This window comes from Astatotilapia calliptera, chromosome 3 (assembly GCF_964374335.1).
Source record: "Astatotilapia calliptera chromosome 3, fAstCal68.1, whole genome shotgun sequence".
Lineage (NCBI taxonomy): Eukaryota > Metazoa > Chordata > Actinopteri > Cichliformes > Cichlidae > Astatotilapia > Astatotilapia calliptera.
Window position 1 is genome coordinate 57246319 of NC_137424.1, and position 27764 is coordinate 57274082.

Below are 27764 nucleotides of genomic sequence, written 5' to 3' on the forward strand. Positions count from 1 at the left end.
CACACAGGAACAGACAACCATTCGCTCTCACACCTAGTGGCAATTTGGATTATCCAATTAACCTATCCCCACAAACTGCATGTCTTTGGACAGTGGGAGGAAGCCAGAGTACCCGGAGGGAACCCACGCAAACACGGGGAGAACATGCAAACTCCACACAGAAAGACCCCGGCCTGATGGTGGAATTGAACTCAGGACCTTCTTGCTGTGTGGCAACCGTGCTAACCACCATGCCACCGTGCTGCCCATTTAGGAGCACATTTTTTTTTAAATTGCACTTTTATTTAAATTTACGTGAGTAGGGTTAGTGGCTGCCACCTCGGACTGCAGTTGCTAATGACCTACAATTTTTATTCAGGTGTGTTGCGGCAAGGACAGATGTTAAAGTTTCAGGACACCACTCTTTTAAAGAGCTCTTTGATGGGACTAAGCCCAGCTTGAGCTGCCAGTGCTTTTCTTCTGACACCAAGAGAGCTGTGCTGCAGGTTTCCCTGATTTACTCTATCAGTATTTCATAATGTGGACAAACTTAAGGGTACTGTTAAAGCCGCACTTGATTTTCTTTAGACATGTTAGGGACCAAACATGTCTAGAGTCTGTGCAGAGGGGATCTCTGATGGTTTATTGTTCTGTGTCATGACGCCAGTGTTTGCAACTGCAAAGCAGAATCCAGAGAGAAGAGACTGGTTTATAGATTTTATTTACAGGAATCAAGATTTTAATAGCGCTTGAGCTCTATTAAAAAGCAAAAAACAGATAAGAAGTATTAAGAAACAGGGCCGAGGCTCTGCTGACTAAACTATCAAAATGAGAGCATAGTGACATGATTGGTTAAATATGTTTGAGTAGCTGTTCAAATACCTGAAATTCCTAACACCTATGTGTGAAATGTTAGTTGTTTATTTCAGGAATCCAAAAGACAAATTATGCCTGGTTTCCGTAGTGTTGTTTATTTTAGTTGTGAATAAAGTTAAATATAACTGTCTAAACTGATGTCTGAATGTTTGGAAACATGTTCGTTAAGTGCAAAGATTATTAGTAGGAAATAAAAGTGTTCTTACAGCAGTTTACCACCATTTCAGTTTTTTACTAGTTGTGCAGCAACCTAATTTTAAAAGATGATTCCTTTATTACTGGCACCCAACCAGTTTAACTGGTTTCTACAGGAAGTCAGTTTGGAAGATGTTCCTTTTCCCGCAGTAGTCTTCCAAATTGCAACACTATTCCAAGGCTTTTCATGTCAGATATTCAAAGGAAGTGTGAAATTTTCCATAGGAAAAAAAAACATTTGGCTGAACGTAAATTTCAAACATTAGTGTGAAAAAGATTCACAGCATCACAGTTAAATATTTCTCACTAAAATAGCTGAAATGAAATGAACTGAAGTTCATCATGTCTCCTAAAAGCTGAAAGAGAGGCTGAGAAATGAGGAGACTTCAGAGGTTTTGCTATATGATATATGAGCCAATGACGAGTGTTCTCAGGACTAAACACATGAAATGATCCGTATTTGTTTTCCTGCATTAAAATCTGCTGCTGAGTCTGCTAAACAACCAGAAAAACGTCCCTTTTGAACGTGAAGTTTCTGCAGCACCACTGAATGAGACTTTCTTTTCTAAGATTCAGAAAGGTCTTCATGTTGGGACATGTGCAGGTGAAGTATCTGAACTCAGGAATGAGAAACACTCTTATTTATGAGTGAAGCAACAGCTAAGCTCCGCCCCTCACATGACTCACCTGAGAAAAACTAGGCAAAAGGATGTTATTCATACGTAGTAAAGAGAGACAAAGAGACGATCAGACAGAGTTCAGATCAAACTAGTTTCATCTGAGCTACAGGAGAGAAAACTGGAAAACTCCCACACTGCTGCTTAAAGCTGCTGACGCTCCACACACTGAATGTGAGTTTGAGCAGAACTCCTGTCTGCTGTTTTCAGCTTCACTCACAGACTCAATGGCTTCCAGATCAGAGGACGATCTCTGCTGTCCGGTGTGTCAGGAGGTCTTCAGAGATCCTGTTATTCTGTCATGTAGCCACAGCTTCTGTAAAGACTGTCTGAAGAGATGGTGGAGAAAGAAAACAACACACGAGTGTCCAGTTTGTCAGAGAAGATCTTCAGGGAATGATCAACTTGTAAACCTGGCTTTAAAGAACCTGTGTGAGTCATTCTTAGAAGACGGAGATCAGACAGCTTCAGAGGCTCTCTGCAGTCTGCACTCTGAGAAACTCAAACTCTTCTGTCTGGACCATCAGCAGCCAGTGTGTCTCATTTGCAGAGACTCAGAAAAACACACCAACCACAGTTTCAGACCCATCGATGAAGCTGCACAACAACACAAGAAGGAACTTCAGGAAACTCTGGAGTCCTTAAAGAAGAAGTTGATGGTTTGTGCAGAACTTCAAGTGAAGTTTGATCAAATAGCAAAACACATTAACGTCCAGGCCCGACACACAGAGACTCGGATTAAGGAGAAGTTTAAGAAGTTTCGCCAGTTTCTAGCAGAGGAAGAGGAGGACAGGCTGGCTGCACTGAGGGAGGAAGAGGAGCAGAAGAGTGGGATGATGAAGGAGAAGATGGAGTCCCTGAGCAGACACATAGCTGCTCTTTCAGACACAGTGAGAGCCACAGAGGAGGAGCTGAGAGGTGAAGACATCTCATTCCTGAACAACTACAAGGCTGCAGTGGAAAGAGTCCAGCACTGCCCCCTGCTGGATGATCCACAGCTGCCCTCAGGAGCTCTGTTAAACCAGGCCAAACACCTGGCCAATCTGACCTTCAACATCTGGAACAACATGAAAGACATGGTCTCCTACACTCCTATCATTCTGGACCCAAACACTGCTCATCCAGAACTCATCCTCTCTGAGGATCTGACCAGTGTGAGACGAGGAGATGAACAACAGCTTCCTGATAATCCAGAGAGGTTTGATCGGTTCTACTCTGTCCTGGGCTCTGAAGGCTTTGACTCTGGGACTCACAGCTGGGATGTCGAGGTTGGATACAGTACATGGTGGAACCTGGGTGTGTTTGCAGAGTCTGTGCAGAGGAAGGGAGACAGATTGTCTGGATTATGGAGAATAAGGTTCTATGAAGGTAAATATTACGCGTGGTCACCATCAGCTCCAGACACTCCTCTCTCAGTACAGAAGAGGTTTCAGAGGATCAGAGTGAATCTGAACTGTAACAGAGGAAAGCTGTCGTTCTCTGATCCTGATACTAACACACACATACACACCTTCACACACACTTTCACTGACAGGATGTTTCCATTCATTAACACTGTGGTTGGTAAATTGAAGGTTCTGCTGTAGAAGGTGTCATTGTCAGTGTAAATTAATTCATTATAATTATATTTGAATGTTGTTACAAACCTGTTAAACTGCAGCTGTCCACCTGCTGCCTTATTGTTCCAAAACTCTTTGTTAATCACACTGTTCTCACTCTTTCTTTGTTTCTGCTGTCCACTTTTTCACATGGAAAATCATTTCACTGTTTCTTGTTGAATGACCCCCAAACTACATTTAAAATTTTATCAAGTTTTTAATCTGTGATGATGTCAGAAGTTAGAAAGCTATCTGACCAACCAGCAGCACACAGTTCATTTTATTGGCAGTTTTTTGAAGACATGTAATGTGTATGGGCAATGTGAATACAATATTACATTTATAACCTTGATGATGGAACTAAAGTATAAGAAGAGATAGGATATGTAGAAATTTATTAAATAGAATTACACTGGAGAAGAAATGATGTTTCTAGAATGATGTGATATGTAAACTGTGTCCAATATAAACTTTGATTATTGTTTCTCTGTAATTAATATTTCTGAACACTGGATTACCATAATCACATGATTAACTCTGTCTTTTCTTTGTTTTATCTTTGGAATGATTTTTTTTAAAAACTAATAAAAACAAACATTGACAATCAGCAAACAATTCATGATGACAAGATCCTTTTTCTGAAAAGTCAAGCCACTGCACTGAGAAAAACTAACCAGGCTAAACACATTTATCTGAAGTTTGCCTCCATGGATGATCACAGGACCATCAGAACAAAATGAGCATGTGTGAAGAACCCAAGAAATACTTCTCCCTTTCAGCATGACAGGAAAACAGGAACAATCAAACAGATTTCAAGCACAATAACCAACTGTGACCTCAAGATGGCACCAGCTGATCTGAGATGCTTTATTGCACAGAACACTGCTGCTCTGAGAAGTCATCAGAGATTGCCTTGTGTTTTCTGACAACTCCCAGATGAATGCAGATGAACATTAAATGACTTCAGCCTTACACCAAGAAGGCAGGGCGGATTGATCCAAATATCAATAGTATCAATCTTGAAAGGGGATTTGTGAAAGAGAAAAAAAGGCTGTTTGAAGGAAATGAAAGCAGGAGAGCTGTTTAAATGAAAATAAGACCACCGTTCTCAGCATGTCTGCATGGGCAGTGGAAAGTTCTATACATTTAAGTACTCGTAAAACTCAACCCCACTATAAATGAGGGGAAGACATTAAATGACAATGATGTATGTAGGAAGAAAATTCTTCTGATTATAAGGTGAACTGGAGCTAATGAGCTGCCACAGCTTTTTTTTTTTGTTAATACAACAGTTGATGCCCAGAGAGCTGCGCTGCAGGTTGCAGCCCTTGGAATGCGGAAGCGAGGTACATGTTTTAAGTTGCTATCATTCATTAAATCCTGAATCGATTTTTAAATATAAATGTATTTTGCCATAAACGTCAGAATCTCAGGTGACCCAGTGTTTTGTGTTTGATTTATACTTCTTGAGTATTGTTAGAGAAGCTGCATCCAGATGAAAAGAATCAGCCTTTTGAGATTCACTTACCTGAGTGATTCCGGGATTACAGGTAAACATAGAGTTCTGATCAATCTGCTGATCGTGCAACTATTTCACTGTTAATTCATCATTGCCACATGTCTTTATTTGAATGCAAATACACTATGTTTGAATTATACTTGGAGAGACAGAGTGGGGTGGAGTGCAGCTCTATTATGTTTTGAGCAAATAATCAAATGAACAGGAGTCAACAGAGAAGAGAAGAGAACATAATCAAAGGTTGGTGTTCGTTTGATTTTTATAAAATTAAGTGAAATTACTAAAACAATATTTATTTGTAATAGTACTGTATGTTTTTTTTTTTTAAATTCTGCAGTTTTCTGACTAACTGTGTACTAGCTGTGCACCATGAACACTGCGAATAGACAGTTTAAATGCCTTCTCATCTTTCATGTAGTAACATGTCATGCTTATGCATGAAATAAACATAACAAGAAACAAAGAAGGGTACCACAAAGTTTATATGTGTTTAAGTTCTTTAAGTTTAAGTTCAGCATATTGTGAAAGAAAATTAAAAAAAAACCTTGAAAAGAATCCTTGATGGACATTTTAATGTGCTCTAAAAACATGCAGCTTTGCATGTTTCCTGCTACTGAGGAAATATATCATACAAAACTAACATCACAACAGAGGTGAGACAGTGACAGATGATGCCTTTAATGCCTCTGGTTCATTTGAATATGCCAAGCTCTGCACATGATTTAAATACTAAACACTTTTTGTCCTAATGAATGGACAAAATAAACTGCAGCAGGTGGATCAAGCCAAATGAGGCGCATCTTGCATTTTGTGCAGTGTGTGGTAGTCAATGAAGAAATGCATGACATGGGTGAAGATTTAGGTGTGTGTGTCTATGTTAAGCATGTGTATGACAAAATAATTTCCATTGCTGAACTGTTTTTCCCATTTGGTCATTGTCACACTTCAGGCTGGGCAATGATACTGTACTTTCTTAAAAACCATTTTGTGAATGAAAAAAACAAAACTACCTATATATTAAATTCAATGAAATAAAAAGTTGATAAATAAATGTCTCATTTTGGATTTCTTTTTTTTTTTAACTGAGTCAAAGTAGGAGTTCAATTTATTTTATTTTATTTTCCCAGATGTTGGCAAACTCATCATTTTCCTCTCAGGCCTCTTTGAATTTTTACTGTCTCATCTCTGAACCAAGCTCCTTCATCTATCGTGCATTTAACATCACCGCCATCTTCCTCGTCCTCCCTGTCTGCATCCTCATCCTCCAACATGGTCTCCAAGAATGGAGGAAAAAAGGCTCCACCTTGATGGAAGTACTGAGTCACTCTGACTGCTTCACCTACAACATCGTCATCATGGACCTGTTTGCTGTCTTAGCGTGTGTCTTCAGCTATTGTGGCAGCGTCATGAAAAATGTAAACATGTTATTATGGGCGTTCATTCTTTACTCTGTCTGCTGGTTTGGACTGATTTTCTTTCACATGCTGACTTGTGTGGAGCACTACATGGCTGCTGTTCATCCCATCACTTATCTGAGCTTAAGGAAAGAAAGAGGGGTCAGAATCAGGAATATCAGCATAGGCTGTGTTTGGCTGCTTTGCTTTGCATTAACAGGTTTTACAATGATAAAAGATATCATCATCTCCATTGTGAATATATGTGTTTTGATATTGTTTTTAACCGTCTCCTCCTTCTGCAGCCTTTCTGTTCTCTGTGTTTTAATTCATCCAGGCCCAAGAGAAGAGAGCAGGAACAGGGACAGGGTTGACCAGTCAAAGAAGAGAGCATTTTACACCATTGTGACCATACTGGGAATGCTGGTGTTGAAATCTTTTTGGGATCTGATTTGGTCTGTAGTGTATATCACAGGAGGCCTTAATGGATGTATTTTAATGTCATGGAGTGTCTGGTTTAGTCTTCCCAGCAACCTGTTGTTGCCTCTGTTGTTTCTGTACAGAAAGGGTAAATTTGTGTGTTGCAAGAACAACATGCAAAGAAATTAACAAGCGCATGTGTTAGGGTACATTAAGAAAAAAATTGATCATCGTTGTTCATTTTGAGAGAAAATTTGAAATTGAATTGAATATTTGAAAACTGTTGCTGTTTCAACATAAACTGCCTATGTCATTGATCATTTTGAGAATAAAGTTGAAATTTCAAGTAAAATTCTTGATTAGTTCAAATCAGGAGATTACTGTTGTTTTAACACAGACTGGCACCACTGCAACACTCGGTACAAAATGTCTTCTTTATGAGGTGAGTTAATGAAACAAATGGATCAGTCATCTTGTGATACAACATTCATCCCCTCTGTTGCATGAGGGTGTGATGGTTAAAAATCTTTCATCTCACCTTTACCAGCCATTTAATTTTATACAAATCTGTACAACTCTTAAACGTCCTCATCCTGATCACCTCTCAGTGGTTAAAAGAGAACTCATTTCATTCCTTGTTGCTAAAACAGATTCTGAGGTCAGATTTCATTGAGTCAGAGGGTACAGCAACCGTGGCAGTTTGTAATGAAACAACTGAAACCTTTACATTTTGACTTTATTCTCAAAATGATCAATAATATTTTTTTTTCTCTCAATATGATCCTAATTCTAATGGTAGCCTAATAGTAATTTCTATTACTCTTTCTCTTTGCATTCCTCAGATTACTTTACAGTCTTCCCCTGCTGTGCCCTATTTCCTGCGTTGGATTAGATACACATTGGATACACAAACAGAATACACATAAAACATTTCCTGTATATTATAGTATACACTTGTAATAGAATTAAATAATACTTGTGTGGATTAGAAGCAGTCTTAAAAAGCTAATAAAAAAGCAACAACAGTGGATTTTTTTTGCATATTAGTGTTTGGTAGGGGGTTGTCTGATTGTTTGGGTTTTGTCTGTATTGTTGCGGGTTTTTTATTTATAATAATAAGTGCCATTAGACGATTGCTGTTGTGATTTGGTACTATATGAATAAAATTGAATTGAATTGAATAAAATTGAATAGCAAGATAAAAGTTACCGCTTGTGTGTTCAATAGTAAATACACTCAACAAAAATATAAACGCAACACCTTTGTTACTGCTCCCATTCCCCATGGGATGGACGTAGAGACCTAAAATTCATTCCAGATACACAATATAACCATCCCTCCCAAACAGTGGTCACAAATCAGTCCAAATGTGTGGTAGTGGGCACATCTGCTATATTGAGATAATCCATCCCACCTCACAGGTGTGCCACATCAGGATGCTGATCTGACATCATGAGTAGTGCACAGGTGTACCTCAGACTGCCCACAACAAAAGGCCACCCTGGAATGTGCAGTTTTGTCTCACAGCAAAATGCCACAGATGCCACAAGCAATGAGGGAGCGTGCAATTGGCATGCTGACAGCAGGAATGTCAACCAGATCTGTCGCCCGTGCATTGAATGTTCATTTCTCAACCATAAGCCGTCTCCACAGGCGTTTCAGAGAATATGGCAGCACATCCAACCGGCCTCACAACCGCAGACCTTGTGTAACCACACCAGCCCAGGACCTCCACATCCAGCAGGTTCACCTCCAAGATCGTCTGAGACCAGCCACCCAGACAGCTGCTGGAACAATTGGTTTGCACAACCAAACAATTTCTGCACAAACTGTCAGAAACCGTCTCAGGGACGCTCAACTGCATGCCCGTCGTCCTCATCGGGGTCTTGACCTGACTCCAGCTCGTCGCCGTAACAGACTTGTGTGGGCAAATGCTCACATTCGATGGCGTCTGGCACGTTGGAGAGGTGTGCGCTTCACGGATGAATCATGGTTCACATTGTTCAGGGCAGATGGCAGCTGAGAATGTCCCAGTTCTTGCATGGCCAGCATACTCACCGGACATGTTACCCATTGAGCATGTTCGGGATGTGCTTGACCGGCGTATACGACAGCGTGTACCAGTTCCCACGAATATCCAACAACCTCGCACAGCCATTGAAGTGGAGTGGACCAACATTCCACAGGCCACAATTGACAATCTGATAGACTCCATGCGACGATGTGTTGCACTGCATGAGGCAAATGGTGGTCACACCAGATACTGACCGGTTCTGGGTCCCCAGACCCCCAATAGCGCAAAAAACTGCACATTCCAGGGTGGCCTTTTGTTGTGGGCAGTCTGAGGTACACCTGTGCACTACTCATGTTGTCAGATCAGCATCCTGATGTGGCACACCTGTGAGGTGGGATGGATTATCTCAATATAGCAGATGTGCCCACTACCACACATTTGGACTGATTTGTGACCACTGTTTGGGAGGGATGGTTATATTGTGTATCTGGAATGAATTTTAGGTCTCTACGTCCATCCCATGGGGAATGGGAGCAGTAACAAAGGTGTTGCGTTTATATTTTTGTTGAGTGTACTTAAGTATAGAAACAATACTGAAACAATTAAAATTCAGCATGGAAATTCTGTATTACTTACTCTGTATATGCATGTTTGCATTTATATTCATTAAAGTTTATGTAACAGTTAATCAGTTGTCAAGCTCTTAAATTTAAAATTTTCATGGATGACTGAAAAATGCAGAAAAAGACTTTATACTGATTTTTAGTTTGTTTGCGTAATAGCTTTGAAACTCATTCAATGCAGAAACTTGAAAACCAGGAATGATGTTATGTGTAAATTCAAAATCATCAGTTGACTAATGACTATATGATATAACAATAACTTATCAATAATTTGACAGTTGGGCTAGAGCCGATCTGTCCCATCTACCCAACTGTAAACTGTAAAGGTGCCAATCTTTCACAGAGAGACAGATGACAATCACCAGTTAACCTAATATGTCGTTGGACTCAGAGGAAGCAGGAGTACCTGGACACAACACAGATGGACATGATGAGAACATACAAACTCCACACAGAAAGTTCCCAGTGGATTTGAAGCCAGGACTTTCTTGTCTGTTATGGAGGCAACCACAGAACTACAGATGGACTGATCTTTTGTAGTGGAGTTTATCCTCATTGTGTCATGTGCTGTGTGCAGGCAGGAATGGTGGACCCAAAAGTGCAGACTCACAGAGGTTAAAAGGGAGACAACGGAAGCAAAATCCAACATATTGCATACAGGATAGGGATTATCAAAATAATAGAGGAAACACAGACTGAACTCAAGACACTTACGCTTAACCCTAGGGACTGGAGGAATGAAACAGAGACAAGATTCACAAAACACAAGACACAGCTAGACACAGAGGAAGGTAAACATAGCTACTAGCACACATAAATAAACAAACGAACATAAACCACACGGAGAATCTAAACTTAGAATAATAATAATAATAATGGATTGCATTTATATAGCGCTTTTCAAGGCACCCAAAGCGCTTTACAATACCATTATTCATTCACTCTCACATTCACACACTGGTGGAGGCAAGCTACAGTTGTAGAATAATGCAATAACACAGAAAACTAGAACATAATGAAATAAACTAAATCAAAGAATCAAAACCACAGAACACTGGGTCGATGAACCAGGTACCAGAACTGTCTCTGGGCTGCTTCCTATCTGTGTCAGCAGGCCTTGTAAGAGAGTCTGATTGGTCAGCAGTGAGAGACCCAGGAGGAAGCGCTGGTGAGTGTCAGATGGACATGATGGACATTGGTTCATTATAAATGCAGTGAGCTGTTATATATGATAGTTGAATTGTAGTATGAGATGTCAGTTTTATAACAAGCAATACAATAAATCACAAATGAAACAATAGATGCTGTTTGGGTCCACACATCAACAAATGTGACGCTGTCACTCCACAGTTCTTTGAGACATCACCATTAAATGCTTCTTCTCCTTCAACAATTTACACATGAAAAACTGGACAGCCATACTTCTTGTTATGTTATGTTATGTTATGTTATGTTATGTTATGTTATGTTATGTTATGTTATGTTTTACATTTGATACACACTTTATAATTGAAATTTTTTTTGAATGAGATTTTCTAACAATTTCAAACAATGAAAAAGGCCCAAAACAGCATGTAGTAGTAGCAAGTAGTTCAAACCATATTTGCTGATTCTTAATTTATAAATAATATTTTTCAAAAAAAAAAATTGTTATGAAAGCAAGAAAAAGATGGAGGAAGGGTTCGTACATTTAATTCGATATATATTCACCAGATTGTTTGGTTTCATTATTTCCTCTTTTGAAACCATGTCTGATCCTTGCTTAAGAATTTTTGACCATTTCCAGACTTTACTTTACTTTACTTGCTTTCCATATAGATTTTTTGTTTTGAGCTCTTAATTGCACCTACAGAGCTCAGGACTTTCATAGCAGACCACGAGTCATTGGCTATTTTATATAAGACGTGTTTTCTTTTGTCAGATGACCAGTGTGTCATCTCTTTAATTTTATCATCAAGTTAAAGTTAACAGAACTCTATCCTTAAACTATTCAGTCTTCTCTTTCTCAGATTTGACTCTCCAAAGAGAACGATTTCAGTCTGTCAGTGTGGAAACTTCCAACAATCACCAAATAAAGAATCATCAAGAATAATGGGTCCATGTATAATGTTTTTCTCTATTTAAAAGTAATTTAAAAAGTAAAAATCTTCATCAGCATTGTGCTTCAGCCTGCAGCTTCACTTCCTGCAGCATGTGAATGCTCTATTGTTTTGCAGGTGCTGACACGCCTTCATGGCTCAGACTGGTTACACTAACAGAGCAGAGTTCAGATGTATTAGATTCCTCATGACTTACTGTTAGCACTGTGTTCTTTTAATGCTTTAACACTAAAAACAATGAGCTGAACCTCATTTCCCTCATCACTATTTTGCAGATCTGACCATGTGCTCGTCTGAATATCAAAGTATTCTTGAGTCAAATTTGAGGCCATGTTTATGACAGCTAAAACTTGCTCTTCACTGGGTCATGAGACCGTGTCATTCAAAGTAATTCTACAACCTACTCCATCGAAGTGTTTTTGTTAATAGCATCTTTGACACTGTGTAATATGTCATTTGTAGTTATTCATCTTAGAGTTGCATCATAGTCATTATATTATGTAAAGTGTTTCCATAATTTTTATAAGTTTGTTTCTTTGTTTTTTATTCTTGTTTCTGTTAATTTATAGAATTCAGTTTATTTCTGTTCTATTCCCTTTATTTATAGTAATCTGTAGCCTGCATGGTAAAACGTGAAGGGTTCAGAAATTCCTGACTGAATATAACAGAGCTGTAAACAACTGAGCCTCTGACTGAATGTACTCCCTCTGTGTGCTGAAAGGTGGGGTCATGTTGCTGTTGGTGCAAAGTCTGAGATGGAGTTAAATTTCAAAGTGGGAGCAAATGCATGTTGGATCAAAGTTTATGTTTGCAGAGTCTTCTCAGGTGTGACTTACTTGAAAACCAATTTCAGTTTTATAAATAACAAATGAATTCAGAAAATGGAAGAACTTCATGAATCATTTCACATTTAACCCCTGTGGAAAAGAAACACAGCTCACTCTAAGCAGAACATTTAAAGAAGAACAGAAATATAGATTTGTTATACGCAGATAGGAAGTGATTTCACTTTTAACATGCAATTATCTATCTTGTCTTTTCAGTGTGGCCACTGTGGGGACCTCATTCTGTTAGAGTTTCTTTAAATGAATGAATCACTTTGACTCAAATCATTTTGAACATCAATTATGATTGAGGGACCTAACAAAGAAATGGAAATTACTCTAAATTCATAAAAGTTTGGTTTTTAGGTTTTCCCAGTGAGTGGTGATTCACAGAGATAATTATTTTAACACACACTTCACCGCAATGAAATTAAAATTTTAAAACCATCTAAATGATTTTCTTAACAGAGAATTTGGAATCACTGATATTTTATCTGCCAATTTTAATTGATCAACACGATAAATATATTTTTTGCTGTGAATAGTCTAGATTCTACCTTCTTTGGGTTAATCCTACTGCATTTATATCTGTGATGATAAATTGTTAGGGATTGACAGACTTAGACAGACTATAAATGTATATAAGCTGTACAAACTCTCGAAAAGCAAACAAATTTACTGAAATCACTAACTGTGAGTTAAATAGCAGGTTTATATGTTTTTTTCTTTCTTTTTTCTTTTTTCTTAAATGGTTACAATTACAACAAAAAACATTCAACAATAAAGGTGATTCGAAAATCTCCAAAGAAACTCAAAACCCTGGGACCAAAACCAAGAACCATGACAGTTGCACTGATGTACAAAGTTGTTTCCAGGAACAACCCACTGCAGAATGTTTTTCCTTTCTCTGGAAAGAACTTTACGCTTCTTATTTTTATACTCCCACGTACTCTTTTTAATGTATTTTCAGGTCACATATTGAGGAATGGCCCCAATCTCCAAACCTGAAGTTAAAGACTAAAAAATTTTCCAACACCCTCCAAATTTTCACTACAAATTTTTCAACCTTTTCCTGACACTTAAAGATCACACTATAAAAAAATCTCCCTCTCAGTCTGTGCTATGAGCAGCTCATCTCGAGAGTTCATCTTCCTGATGTATTGATGGATGGTCCATGTTCCATCCTGGATTGTGGCTATGACACTCATCCTCGCCCTCCCTCATTTCATTTCTCATTTAGCGTCAGAGTGATTGACTTTGGATGGAGACCTCAGTGCACTGTAAACAGTTTTTGTATCTTGACATCTGTGGCATCTGTCTCCTCCTGGATGAGCAAACCTATTGATGATTTGAATCTTATTTCTACCATTCAGCTGTCTTCTAAACACCTGTCTCCTGTAGTAAGTGCATGGCTGTGATGGACCTCTGTGCATCTGTCTCACAGTTCCTGCTGACTTGTCAGATACCCAAATACTTGTAGCTGTCCTTTATATGACTGCTTTCTGTTAAAGCCACCCCTTCAGTCACATTCCCACACTTTGCACCACTCTGGCCCATGGGGCCACATTTGTCCCATCTGAATGACATCCTTATATTCTCAGTGTAACCAACGTCTTGCTCACTCCTGGCATAAAGCTTGATGACATCCATGTGCAGGTGGTGTCTGATGATCACCAAAATCCCGAATCTATATCTGTTTCCACTCTTTTTGACAAGATGGCTTAGCGGGTTAACGCCTATGTTAACCATGCTATGTAAAGTAGCAGGGTCAGTGCATTACGTTGATATAGCCCATATTTAATGGTAACTGCCTCGGAGTTGGCCTCCAGTCGTTGTTTCCATTGTGCCACTGAGTTCTGGTTAAATATGATTATTCCAATATCCATGCATGGGGCACTAAATCATAGGCTTGCGTGTGGGTGATGCTCAGGTTGGGCTGTGGTGTACTGCACTATCAAAAATGCATTTTATGTGAAACTCATTCAAGGTTATAGCACAGAGGAATGGGCCTTATTTTTTCCAGAAAACTGCCTTAGTCAGTTTGCTGTTTATGTCTTTTTTGTGGTCAACTCAAATAATTAGTATTTTTTTCTTTAAGCGATTTTAAAACTGTGTCTGAACATGTCAGTGTGGCTCTTCTCATAACAAAGATATGCTATCGAAGTTGGCAGGAGTTGATGCATGAGGCCTAACAGTTTGAATAAAGTCAAAACTAAGGATATCATTCAGAAATGAAAAACCTCCCAAAGTGGTTGATAATTAAACATTTTAGAAGGACTTAAACTGAACCTTTAAACTGTTCTTCTCTGTTATCATCACAGAAGAGTCGAGTGTGGTACCAGGATTCCAGTTTTGGATGAGCCAGTCAATGAACAATGCAGTTATAGTAATGAGTTGTCTAATTCCAGTGCACTCAACTATGAGCAGTCAGTGCATTTACTCATATATTTTCTCTTAACATATTACGCTAGCATTGATGTCCCTTCACTGGTTCTCAGTACAAAAAAGAACTGATCATCTTTTTATTTCTGTTTTTTAATATTTTAAAAGTCGCTTAATAATTTACCTCATCAGCAAATGTCAGATTTTCTCTATGGTCTCTCAGTTGACAGGTTTAAAGGTATTTAAGGGTTTTCTTTCTGATTGTTTATTTTGTTTATTTGGATTTGCTATGATGAAAATTATCATTAAAAAGGACAAGACTTTGGAATGGAAAAGACAAAGAAGAAAGAGAAGAATTATAAGAAGGAGAGGGAGAGAAAAATAGAGGTGAAGCAGATGGATTGATAGAAAGATGGAGAGAGAGGAACATTGAGAATTTGTTTCAACACCTGCCAAAAAAAACCCCCAGAAACAATGGCAACAACTAACATGAATAAACAACAGTAAATAATAAATAATACATTTCATTGAACAGCAGACAGCACCAATAATACAAAATATTTTTAGAGGCAGCAGCCGGCCAAGATAGTGGGTGTCTGTGAATACTTGTGCGTGTGAGCGTGCTTGTGTTCATAAGGTTTCTTCACGTTAGTGTCTAGTAGTGGCTGTGGGGAGCCAAAGCCCTGCCCCACCAGGATGTGAAACATGAATTGGGGGGCCCTTGGCCCCAGAAATCCAGAGGCCCCCAGAGCGCACCAGTGTGTGAATGTGTGTGTGTGAATGGGTGAATGACTGAATGTAGTGTGAAGCGCTTTGGGGTCCTTAGAGACTAGAAAAGCGCTATAGAAATGCAGGCCATTTACCATTTACCATCTATATTGTACGGTAGACCCTACAATAATACATGCAGAGAAAAGCATTACATTTTGTAGCATTACATTTTAAAAAAGTAAAAGTTCACTCAACTCCAAAATCATCACATATGTGAGAAACATATCTCATATATCAACACAAGATGTTTGATACACAACAGCACTGCATGTGCAGATGCATTCTTTAATCAAAGAATATGTAGAACATTACTCTAGCATTATAGATAAACATAAAGTTCTGATCAATTCATTGAGAGTGCAATTATTCCTTTGTTAGTTCATCATTGTCACATTTTTTATGCAAATAAACTATATTTGAATTGTACTTGGAGAGAGTGAGTGGGGTGGATGGCAGCTTTAATATGTTTTGAGCAAATAATCACATGAACGGGAGTCAACAGAGAAGAGAAGAGAAGAGAAGAGAAGAGAAGAGAAGAGAAGAGAAGAGAAGAGAAGAGAAGAGAAGAGAAGAGAAGAGAAGAGAAGAGAAGAGAAGAGAAGAGAAGAGAAGAGAAGAGAAGAGAAGAGAAGAGAATCATAAGGTTAGTGTTCCTTTGGATTGTAATAAAATTAAAAATAAATAAAGTTTATTTTCAGTTACACTTTCTGTTGTAATTTCTGCGTTTTTCTTACTAACTGTATAGAAGTTAGTTCAGTTAGTTTTAAAACTCATAATATCTATTAGGACTTTGAGTATGTCAGAAGAACATCTTGAAAACTGTTGTGTGTGTGTGTGTGTGTGTGTGTGTGTGTGTGTGTGTGTGTGTGTGTGTCCAGTTTTCATGATAAACCGACTTAAAATCCTTTTTCATCACACCCATGATACAGTAGTATACAGTATGTGTGTATATGTTCATCAGTGGTGGCAACTGACAAGTCTGTACACGTTGTTTTAAATTTTCAGAATGTATAATATCATACGGGTTTTGAGTCAGTGCATGACAAAAAAAACAAAAACCCCCACCTTGAACACTTGGGATAGACTGTTTATATAAAAAATATTTCAAGGTACCTTAATCATATTGCATTATCATCTTTTTGTGGCGATGTCGAATGGTAATATCTCACTGTTTTTTATTAAAACAAATTTAATGAGGAAACAGAAGATTATATGTGTTTAAGTTCCAAGTCAAAGTGCTTTTAACAGCATCTTTAAAAGAAAATTATAAAAGGTACATGTATAAAAAGAATTCTTGAGGTATATTTTAATGTGCTTTAAAGACATGTGGCTTCACATATTTCCTGCTACTAAGGAAATATGTCATGCAAAACTATGATCAGAGTAGAGGCGAGAGAGTGACAGATGATGTATTTATTGCCTCTGGTTTATTTGAATATACAAAACTCTGCACATCATTTGTGTGTGTGTGTGTGTGTGTGTGTGTGTGTGTGTGTGTGTGTGTGTGTGTGTGTGTGTGTGTGTGTGTGTGTGTGTGTGTGTTCATGTCAAAATAATTGTCATTGCTGTCATGTGACAATGACAAACATTTGTCATTGTCACAGTTTAATACAACGATACTTGAATTGAATGCATTGAGACGGGTGGCGGAGTCAGGCTGGACAATAAAATGAAATAAAAAATAGATAAATAAATCTCTCTTTTTCAAAATTCTTTTTGTTTGTCCAAGTAGTCAAATTTCCCAGAAAATTAATAGTGAGATATAGTCATCATGCAGCACCAGTACTAATAAACTTTACTTCCACTGACTGAATCTGATATGGTAGAACCTTTATTAATCTTTTGTCCCATATTTTTCTCTTACACTTTGCTTAATAGACATTGGTACACTGAAAAATGTTGATTAAAGATTAATTTGTTGGCAAAATGATAGTATCATATTATGTATTGCATAATTCAACAAACATACCTTAATATTAAAACTCTATGCTCAAGTATTACTGAAAGATAAAAATAAAAAAGTTTAAATGCAGAAAGAACAGAAATTTGTGCAGTTTTTTTTTTCTTAAAATGTTTTCAAACCCATAATTTAGTGTAATTTACCTTACAGCATTTTAGCATATCTATCTGATGATACTTGTTTTCCTCCACCAGAGCCAGGCAGAAGAAACTCAAACAGTCGAACAAAAAAAATGATTATTAACTCAAAATGTAGAAGTTATGTGCCTGAAACTGTTGACTTGCTAGCTGATTACATCAAAATATTACATTTCAATGTGAGCCCCAGTCATGACACGTGACACACATTTGTGCTTTGGTGGAACTGAGGGTCTCGTTAGTTGGCGGAGGGGTTGTTACCATCTTTTAAGGATCATCCCTCCTCCGAAGGTGAGGGGAATCTAGCAAAGATTGAGGATGAACTCAGCTTGGGTGTCTATCTGGTTTTTAAGTCTGACGTCATTAGCTGTGTCTGGGCCCAAACTCTGCTGCAGATCCCAAAGTCACACGATCATTGTGGCATCTCTGAGAGTTAAAAACTGTCTAAATTCTTTCATCTGTAATAAAATGATCAGTGTGGCTGCTCTACCAGGTGTAACAATTAAGTTTAACATCCAGGCATCCTTGAAAACAGAATTTATGAAATTTAACAGTTAGAAGTAAGCAGGAAGTTAGCTTGCTAGTTTCCATTTAAATATAATATACCATGTTCTGGCTGAGGGATTTCCAAAACAAATTAAGACGTACAGCTCTGCTATCGCTTCCGACATAAATGAATGGAAGCAGAAGAGTTCCCTTAATCCGGTTGTTCAGTCTGACGTCACTAGCCGTGTCTGGACCTAAACTCCGCTGCAGGTCCATATATCAAACGATCACTATGGCATTACTGAGAGTAGAAAAACTGTCTAAAGTCTTTCATCTTTAATAAAATGATCAGCGTTCTGCTCTACCAGGTGTAACAACTGAGTTTAACATCCAGGCATCCATGAAAACGGAATTTATGACATTTAACGGAAGTTAGCAGGGAGTTAGCTCGCTAGCTTCTATCTAAATACAATATAGCATGTCCTGACTGCGGGGTTTTGGAAACAAATTAAAACGTACAGCTCTGTTATCACTTCCAGCATAAATGAAGACAGAAAAGTAAACAGTAGTGACGTTTGTAGGGTTACTGAAGTTGGTTTAGCTGGTATATACTGATATGCTACGTGATCGCTAGCGACACAACTGTGTTAGCATGATATAAACAGTGAAGCTGAAGGATGAACGCTAACTTTATTCCACTCGATAAAAGTTAACTTGAGGGTTCCTGAAGGTCAGGAACAAATGCAATCTCATGGCAGGATGCTGTAAACAGACCAAGCTTCAGTCAGGAAAACAACTGAGATAATCCATCCACAATACGAGGTTAGTCATTAATATACTGCTGGATGGGCTGGGCTGTAGTTACAGCATAAGGTTTTAAAAACTGAGCTTTAAAATGATCAGTCAGTCTCTTTTTTAGGATGCCGGCTCAGGAGATGACCTGAAACAGCCCTTGTGCAACACTCTTTGGTGAAATGGTGCACAGCAGTGTTGCTTTGGGATATCACTTTGTATAATCCACCAGAACTCATGGATCCACCACAACTTAGACATTCACATTACTCACACTCTCATAACACATACACATAGGATCTTGGGGGTGGGCACGCTACACGGAATCCAAAAAACCATCAGGGTGTACAACCTCACCCCTGGCGTCGTTGCCCACCTCTCAATTTTAAATACACGTAGACATTGAGGGCTAGCAGGAGGGGCCATGCGCTTACGTGCTGCTCTCTCTCACAGGTAGCTTCATGCCCTCCTGGGTTTTAAATGCACCTTAGAACACACATACACCAACACTACATATGAGCGGGCGGAGGGAGGTTTGGAGTCCCCCCCGTTCTCTGCTGCCTGTTGGAGCGGGGGGCCAGGGGGAGGAGTTGGCCGTCCGATTGGGGTCTGGAATGTGGGGCCTCCCTGCTGCTGCCAAGCCGGGGCAGTCTGCTTCTCCCCACCCCAGGGAAAAGGGTAACACTACCTGGGTCTGGGTGCAGTTTCCCCCCTCCAGGGGCAAAGGTACCTAGACCTGAGGCTTAGAGTACGCTTGGGGAGTGTGATTGTGTGTACAGTGTCTCTTTATGTCTGGTTCTTTGTGTCCGGAAATGGGCGTCCAGTTAGCCACCGGCTCACTCCTGGTGGCTGCTTGTCGGGGCCTGGAGCCTGGGGCTCGCTCGGGCTACTTCGGGGGTGGGGTACCCTCGGCCTCTTGGCCTGGGGCTTGGTCACTCTAGCACAGCTGGCTGCCGGCGGAGCTCACGGGCACATCACTGCAACCCCCCCTGGCTTCTGCTCCACGGCTGCTGAGTGACCCCTCATCTGGGGCTCTCCTCAGCTCTTTCTGGGACAGTGGCGCGGCTGCCCCTCTGTTGGTCTTCCTTGGTCTCTTGTGTTCTGAGGGCTTCTGGATGTCTGGAGTCTTGATCTCCTCCATACCTCCATACCTGCCATACCGGCTATGGCCCCCCCACACCCTCTAGCAGATCATTACATGAAGGAACCTTTTAAAAACAAGCGCGTCCATGCTCACAGGTGTACACACGGGTGATCACACCCACAAACTACACCCTTTTTGGCTCCTACCTCAAAGCACACTGTGTGCTGTCGATATTACGTGCTGCACAATAATATTTAATATTTAGTATTTACTGTTAAATTCACATAGATCATCGTGATGTTGTTTATTCTATTGCTCTTTTTTTCTGCTTGTTTTCTCTTTTTTCTTTCTCAACAGGTGATCCAGGTGATTAATGTGTGTATTTTTTGTCTGCTTATTTTGTTGGTTTTTTGTTTTTTTTGCCCTTTATCACCATTCCTGTTCCCCGCTGTTTTTCTTTCCCTCTTTCTTTCTCCCCTTTCTTTTCCCCAGTCAGGTCTGTCCCGTAGTTAGCAGGTTAAAATAAAATAAACAATAAAAGGTGAATCAAATAGACCAATATGGCAAGGCTAGGATGGTCCATTTGGTAAAGTCAGTCCGTTGGGCATCTTTCTTTGTCTTTAGACAATAATTCTGATGGCAAAAGAACCAAACGGGACAGGGAAAAATAAAATAAAATAAATAATAATCCACCAGAACGAATGCAACCAATATCCACATGCACTCCAGTGTAGTATTTGGACAGATGTTGGGCCGCCCCAGTTCGGGTCGCAACAGTTATGTTTACATATGTGTGTAATTTGTTATTTCTTTACCCCACAGATTATGTGTTTCATCTGTTTAGTTGGTTTGTTTATTTTCTCTTATTATTGTTTGTATGTACTATAAATTTGGAAAACGTACAAAATAAAAAGTATTAAAAAAAATAATGAGCCACCTGGAAAATCGAAATCACCATGCGAGTGTCACAATTTACTCGATAAAGCCTATCATTAATCAATATGAAGTGCATGTGGGCCCACACTGCTTCAGAGCACACCAAGTAACCATGTAACCAAGTTTTATCATTTGGTTGCAGAGGTCGAAAGTAATGGAGAACAACTACTTCCTACTGTAGTTAGATACAATTTCAGGAATCTGTACATTACTTGACTATTGTTTTTGTTCTGACTACTTTTTACTTTTACTCCTTGCATTTTTAAACAAGTATCTGTACTTTCTACTGCTTACATTTTCAAAATGGACTCATTACTTCTGCTTTAATGCAATTGGGTCAAATTATTATTTTGTCACTGCAAGACTTCAAATTGATTTGAACCTAAATAGTAAAATAAAAAGACATGTTGTGTCTCAAAGTCAGGGGTTAAACATGGGCTGGTGTAGATAATACAAAGAGCAGACACTGCACAGCACTAAAGGTCATGAAGGCATCCCCACACACTGCCACAACAGGTAATGAAACCCTGGCAAATTTTTCCCCAGGATTAAGATATGCATCATGCGCAACCTAAGTGCAGCATTTATTTTATGTGTTTTGGCCTTAAACTCTACCGGCAGTGACACTGTGGGATATTTGTGAATGTCCCCATAAATACACCTAACCTCCATCCATGTTACTGTTACTCACCAACCTCCTCCAACAAGGCCCCTGGTTGAACCGGGGTTTGATGGACCTGTGTGCAACCCACAGAGCCCAGACCTCAATCCCATACCCTGTATCCTCAAAAAGGGTACAGTATTGACTATTAATGGGCATGGGGCTAATAATTTTGGATGTCTTATTTTTGCCTTTTCTTGTTTCAACTCAGTGTATCAATAAAATATCCTTACTACAATTAGTGAACCTTGTTATTTTGGACACAGATACGTTTTAAAAAACAAACACTTGTTGTTAATGGTCATTTTCATACTGAAAAAATGAGTGTTGCCTAATTTCATAAGGGGGGGTTAATAATTTTGGCCTCAACTGTATAACACCTAATATCCACAAAACCTCAATTTAGAAAAAGACACTGTTATAAAAGAAGAAATTAAATAGATAATCGCAGCAGATGGCCGCCCCTCCCTGAGCCTGGTTCTGCCGGAGGTTTCTTCCTGTTAAAAGGGAGTTTTTCCTTCCCACTGTTGCCAAAGTGCTTGCTCATAGGGGGTCATATGATTGTTGGGTTTTTTCTCTGTATCTATGAAGCGCCTTGGGGCGACTTATGTTGTGATTTGGCGCTATATAAATAAAATTGAATTGAATTGAATTGAATAATAAACAGGGGAAAAAATGCTGAATATATAAACTACATATAGATAGGTTTAATTTTTCTGTCAGTTTAATTTACATTCCAGTGGTTTGTCCCATTTGTCTTTTTCTTTTCCAGATGTTGGCAAACTCATCATTCTCCACTTTGGATCTGCATCTTTCCTCCATGAACACCTCCCTCCCTCTATACATGCACTGTCTCATCTCTAAACCAAGCTCCCTCATCTATCGTGCATTTAGCATCATTATCATCTTCCTCGTCCTCCCCATCTGCATCCTCATCCTCCAACATGGTCTCCAAGAATGGAGGAAAAAAGGCTCCACCTTCATGGAAGTAACACTGAGTCACTCTGACTGCTTCACCTACAACATCGTCATCATGGACCTGTTTGCTGTCTTAGCGTGTGTCTTCAGTTATTGTGGTAGCGTCATGAATAATTTAAACATATTAATCTATCCGTTCATTTTTTTCTCTTTCTCCTGCTTTGGACAAATCTTCTTTCACATGCTGACTTGTGTGGAGCACTACATGGCTGCTGTTCATCCCATCACTTATCGGAGCTTAAGGAAAGAAAGAGGGGTCAGAATAAGGATAATCAGCATAGGCTGTGTTTGGCTGCTTTGCTTTGCATTAACAGGTTTTATAACAATAAAAGATATCATCCTTGCCATTGTGAATTTTTTCCTCATGATATTGTTTTTAACCATCTCCTCCTTCTGCAGCCTTTCTGTTCTCTGTGTTTTAATTCATCCAGGCCCAAGAGAAGAGAGCAGGAACAGGGACAGGGTTGACCAATCAAAGAAGAGGGCATTTTACACCATTGTGACCATACTGGGAATGCTGGTGTTGAAGTTTGTTTGGGATCTGTATTGGTCTGTAGTGTATATCACAGGAGCACATCTTGGATGTGTTTTAATGTCATCAGGAGCCTGGCTTAATCTTCCCAGCAACCTCTTGTTGCCGCTCCTGTTGCTACACAGAAAGGGTAAATTTGGGTGTTGCAAGAAAAACACACAAAGAGATTAAAGAGCACATGTGTTAGGGTCTGTTAAGAAAAAAAATTGATCATCATTTTTCATTCTGAGAGAAAATTTGGAACTTCGAGAATAGTTGAAAATCGTTGCTGTTTTAAGACAAACTGTCAATACCCTCTACAAAATGCCTTGTGTAGATGAGGTAGTGAAAAAATTGGCCATCTTGCAATAAAGTATGCATCCTCTTCAATGTATTTTACTGTTGTAGGGATCAGTTTTGTACCTTCCTCTTTTTTGTCTTAGTTAGTGTATCTTTGCTTTCCTGGTTTATTTTGGTAATTTCTTTTATTCTCTGTCTTTACTGTCCTCTGATTACCCCTATTGCCTTCACCTGCTGTGCCCTATTCCCTGTGTTTTGATTAGGATACACACAAAACATTCTTGTATATCACTATAATTGTAATAAAATGATAAAATAGTTTTGTGGAAGAAATATCAGATTTCTTTTAGAAGCTAACTTTAAAAAAAAAACAGCAGTGGCTGTTTTAGCATATTAGTTCTTGGTCATAGGGGGTCAACTGTATTTACAGTATAATATAAAGTGCCATGAGGCAATTGTTGTTGTGACTTGGTACTATATGAGTAAAACTGAATTGAATTAAATATAATTGAATAGTGTAATAAAAGTTATCACTTGTGTGTTCAATACTAAATAAATAAGTATAGAAATTATACAATTCAGCGTGGAAAATCTCTACTCTGTATTTATAATTAATGACTCTGTATTCTGTGTATTCAGCCACATGTTTGTATTTATATTCATTAATTTATGTTACAGTTAATCAGTTATCAAGATTTTTCATGCAAGTATTTATTTTCATTTGTCAGTTTGACGTTCGCACATTATTGTTCAAATACAAATATAACACATTAACTAAATTTAGGGAGACATGACTGTGGAGTGGGGTTGCTGCATTATATAACCAGCACAGAACATACAAATACATAAAGAGTCGACAGAGGAGAGGCACAAAGAGAGAAAACTAAAAAAACAAAAAACAAATAAGGCTGGTGTTCTTTTTAAATCATTACAATCTGCTTAGTCTTAACTTTAAACATTTCATGGATGACTGACATATGCAGAAAAAAACTTGATACTGTTTTTGTTGATTTAATAGTTTTCCAACTCATCCAGTGCTGAAACTTGACAACCAGGACAGATTTTATGTATAAAGTCAAAACCATCAGTTGACTAATGACATGATGAGAACATACAAACTCCACACAGAAAGTTTCCAGTGGATTTGAACCCAGAACCTTCTTGTCTGTTATGGCGTCAACCACAGAACTACAGATGAGCTGATCTTACTTTTGAACTGCTTTGTAGTGGGCTGTTTCCTGATTGTTCTCTTGGATGCTTCCTATCTGTATCTCTCAATGTAGGCCTTGTAAGAGATTCTGATTGTTCTGCATTGAGAGACCCAGGAGGAAGCGAAGGAACAAATCCAGGTGTCCATTTGGACTCTGTAAGGCCTTGTCCACAGCACTCTGGTAGAAGTGTATTGCCAAAGACTCTTTGGTCTGTATTGAGGCTGTTTGCTCTTCTTCCAGCACGTTGACACCTGAGTTGGTGAATGTCAGATGGACATGAAGAGCTGCCAGAAACTCCTGAACACTCGGTTGGATAAAGCAGAACACCGTCTCTTGGTACAGCCCTCTCTCTTCTTTAAGGATCTGTGTGAACACTCCTGAGTACACTGAGGCCTCTCTGACATTAATGTCACACTCTGTCAGGTCTGATTCATAGAAGATCTGGTTTCCCTTCTGCAGCTGCTCAAACGCCAGTTTCCCCAGTTCTTTAATCATCTTCTTACTCTTTGCAGTCCAGTGTGGATCTGTCCTTTCCCCTCCATCATACTTAATATTCTTCACTTTGGTCTGAACAACCAGGAAATGAATGTACATCTCAGTCAGGGTCTTGGGCAATCTCTTTTCCTCGCTGCTTTTTAATAGGTTTTCCAGAACTGTAGCAGTGATCCAGCAGAAGACTGGGATCTGGCACATGATGTGGAGGCTTTCTGATGTCTTTATGTGGGAGAATATGATGTTGGCCTGCTTCTCATCTCTGAATTTCTTTCTGAAGTACTCTTCCTTCTGTGGGTTACTGAACCCTGTGACCTCCGTGAGAGCGTCTAAATATTTGGAGGGGATCTGACCCGCTGATGCAGGTCTTGTGGTTATCCACAAGTGAGCAGAAGGAAGCAAATTCCCAGTGATTAAATTCATCAGCAGCACATCTACTGATGTGGACTTTGTAATATGAGTCAGCATCTCAGTGTTGTGGAAGTCCAGAGGAAATCGAGCCTCATCCAGACCATCAAAGATGAACACAACTTTGAAGTTTTCAAAGTTACAGATTCCTGCTTCTTTGATTTCACTAAAAAAGTGATGAACAAGTCCAACCAAGCTGAACTTTTTATTTTTCAGCAGATTCAGCTCTCTGAATGTGAATGGGAATATCAACTTTATGTCCTGGTTAGCTTTGCCTTCGGCCCAATCCAGAGTGAACTTATGTGTCAGGAATGTTTTCCCGATCCCAGCCACTCCCTTTGTCAGCACTGTTCTGATTGGTTTGTCTCTTGCAGTTGATGTTTTAAACATGTCTTCACATCTGATTGTTGTTTCACCTTTACTGACATTTCTTTCAGTGTGTCTGACCTCATGTTTATTATTGACCTCTCCACTCCTGCCTTCTGTGATGTAGAGCTCTGTGTAGATTTGATTCAGACCGGAGGAGTTTTGTGCTTTAGAAATCCCCTCAAACACAGGCTGCAACTTCTTCTTTATGTCAGATTTAAGTTTATACCCAAAGTGTGGATGAGGGTTTTCTAATGGAAAGAAAAATAATGAAAATGTTTCAAAAGAAAATATTAGAATTTCTTGAGAATGCATTTATGAAAAGGAATCCTCTTACTGCTCAGCAGACAGGCAGCGAGGTCCTTTTGATTCATTTTATTCAAGAAGTGCACTGTGAGTTTCAGAAATGCTTCCCTTCTGCTCTTTTGCTCATCGTCCTCATTTGGACTTTCTGACAATTCAGAGAATTCTGGATTCAGAGAATTCTTCATCCTTGCTAGCTCGTTCTTCACGAAGACAACAATTTCATCCTCCAGCAGCTGAAACAGATCACATCATAAAATGTAAATGCAGAAGAGACCAAATCCGTATTGAACACAATCAGAGTCATACAAAAGGTGCTACAGGGACATGATTGTGGAGAGTGGAGGTTGTTTTACAAACCGTAAATATAGAGTCCAGGTCACTGTGATTTTGGTGGCCAGGCTGGAAAATGGGAACATCTGAGGCTTGTTTGACTCTGTGAGAAGAACAATGTTTTTTACTATTATTCAGTACGCACAAAAAGATAAGAAACAGGAAAGTGAGGTGCTTTTTTCCCCCTTTTTTTGTTGTTTGATTAACATCTCAATACAAAAACTACTATGTAGTAAAATTCTCAATGTGAACCTATTATGTCCATTTCTAAATCTTTTGTAAAGGAAAAGGAGTTTAATGGCACACATAGATACTGCAGCTCTCTGCAGGTGCTTTGTTTACTGTGCCATGTATATGTATGCGTGTGGTTGTTTGCTTTCAACTACTGCTGTGTGTTGGGTGAGTCGACTTATACTCATCAGGATTATCTGAGCTTGGGAATAAGCTTTGAAAGGACTGTAGACAGCTGTACTGGCATCATGGTAACGGTTGTTACCATGCTATGTTATGCTAAAGCTATCATAGCCGGGATAAGCTGCTTAGAGCAGTTAGTAGCCAGCATGACTAACCCTGACGTGCTGCCCATCATAGCTGAGTATTTCAACCAGGTTGTGCAACAAGGGGTGTAAATGTTGTTTACACCGCTCACTGAACAAAGATAATAGCAACAACCATAGAGGAAATAGAGCACGTCTTTAGCACATTTGGGTCGTTGTCTGTCAGGTGATATGTTCAGTGACAGTGTAAAGATTGAGGGCAGTGAACCCCAAAAAGGCAGCCGGACCAGACGTAGCGACCAGGAGGGTCCTCAGAGAGTTCAGATCAGCTGTCCAAGGCCTTAACAGAGATCTTAAAGGCATTGCTGTCCCAGTCCTTCATCCCACTATGCCTGAAGTCAGCCACAATCATCCAGCTGTCCAAAAAGACCACCATCAGCAGCCTCAACTACTACCCAGCAGTCGCTCTGACACCTTTTACAATGATGTCTTTTGAGGTACTGATCCGACGCCTGGTTCCCAACGTTTGACCCACTTCATACTCATACAGAGCCAACAGATCAGCAGTAGATGCCAAGATTACAGCACTCCCCACTACCATCTCACACTTGAAACAACATAGGTGTTACACTTGCCTGCTCTTTATTGACATTAGCTCCATTTTTAACATCATATTCCTGGACAGAGGGACAGTAAAACTGCTGAATATTAGACTTCATTCACCTCCTGCTCGATCAGAGATTTTTTCTGTGTACAGAGAACCAGACTGGTCCCCATCTTTCCACAGCCCTTAATCTTAATACCAGCTCTTCACAAGGTCGTGTGTAAGTCCTCTACTGCACACAGACAGTAATTTTGAATATCATGTTGTAAGAAGTATAGCTAATGAATGCAATGAGGTGTTGCGTGTGATACCTTTCCATGTTGGTCACAGGCTG

At 39.3% G+C, this 27764-nt stretch overlaps 1 protein-coding gene across 1 annotated transcript; it reads left to right on the plus strand.

Moving 5' to 3' along the window:
* The first annotated feature begins 1718 nt into the window (after positions 1–1718).
* Positions 1719–3940, plus strand: LOC113017521 (nuclear factor 7, brain-like). Its single transcript, XM_026160669.2, has one exon. The coding sequence runs from the start codon at positions 1955–1957 to the stop codon at positions 3311–3313; it is 1359 nt and encodes a 452-aa protein (XP_026016454.2). The 5' UTR covers positions 1719–1954; the 3' UTR covers positions 3314–3940.
* The last annotated feature ends 23824 nt before the right edge of the window (positions 3941–27764 follow it).

Excerpts from the sequence above, each read along its gene's own strand:
- LOC113017521 (XM_026160669.2), top strand. The coding sequence starts at position 1,955 with ATGGCTTCCAGATCAGAGGACGATCTCTGCTGTCCGGTGTGTCAGGAG.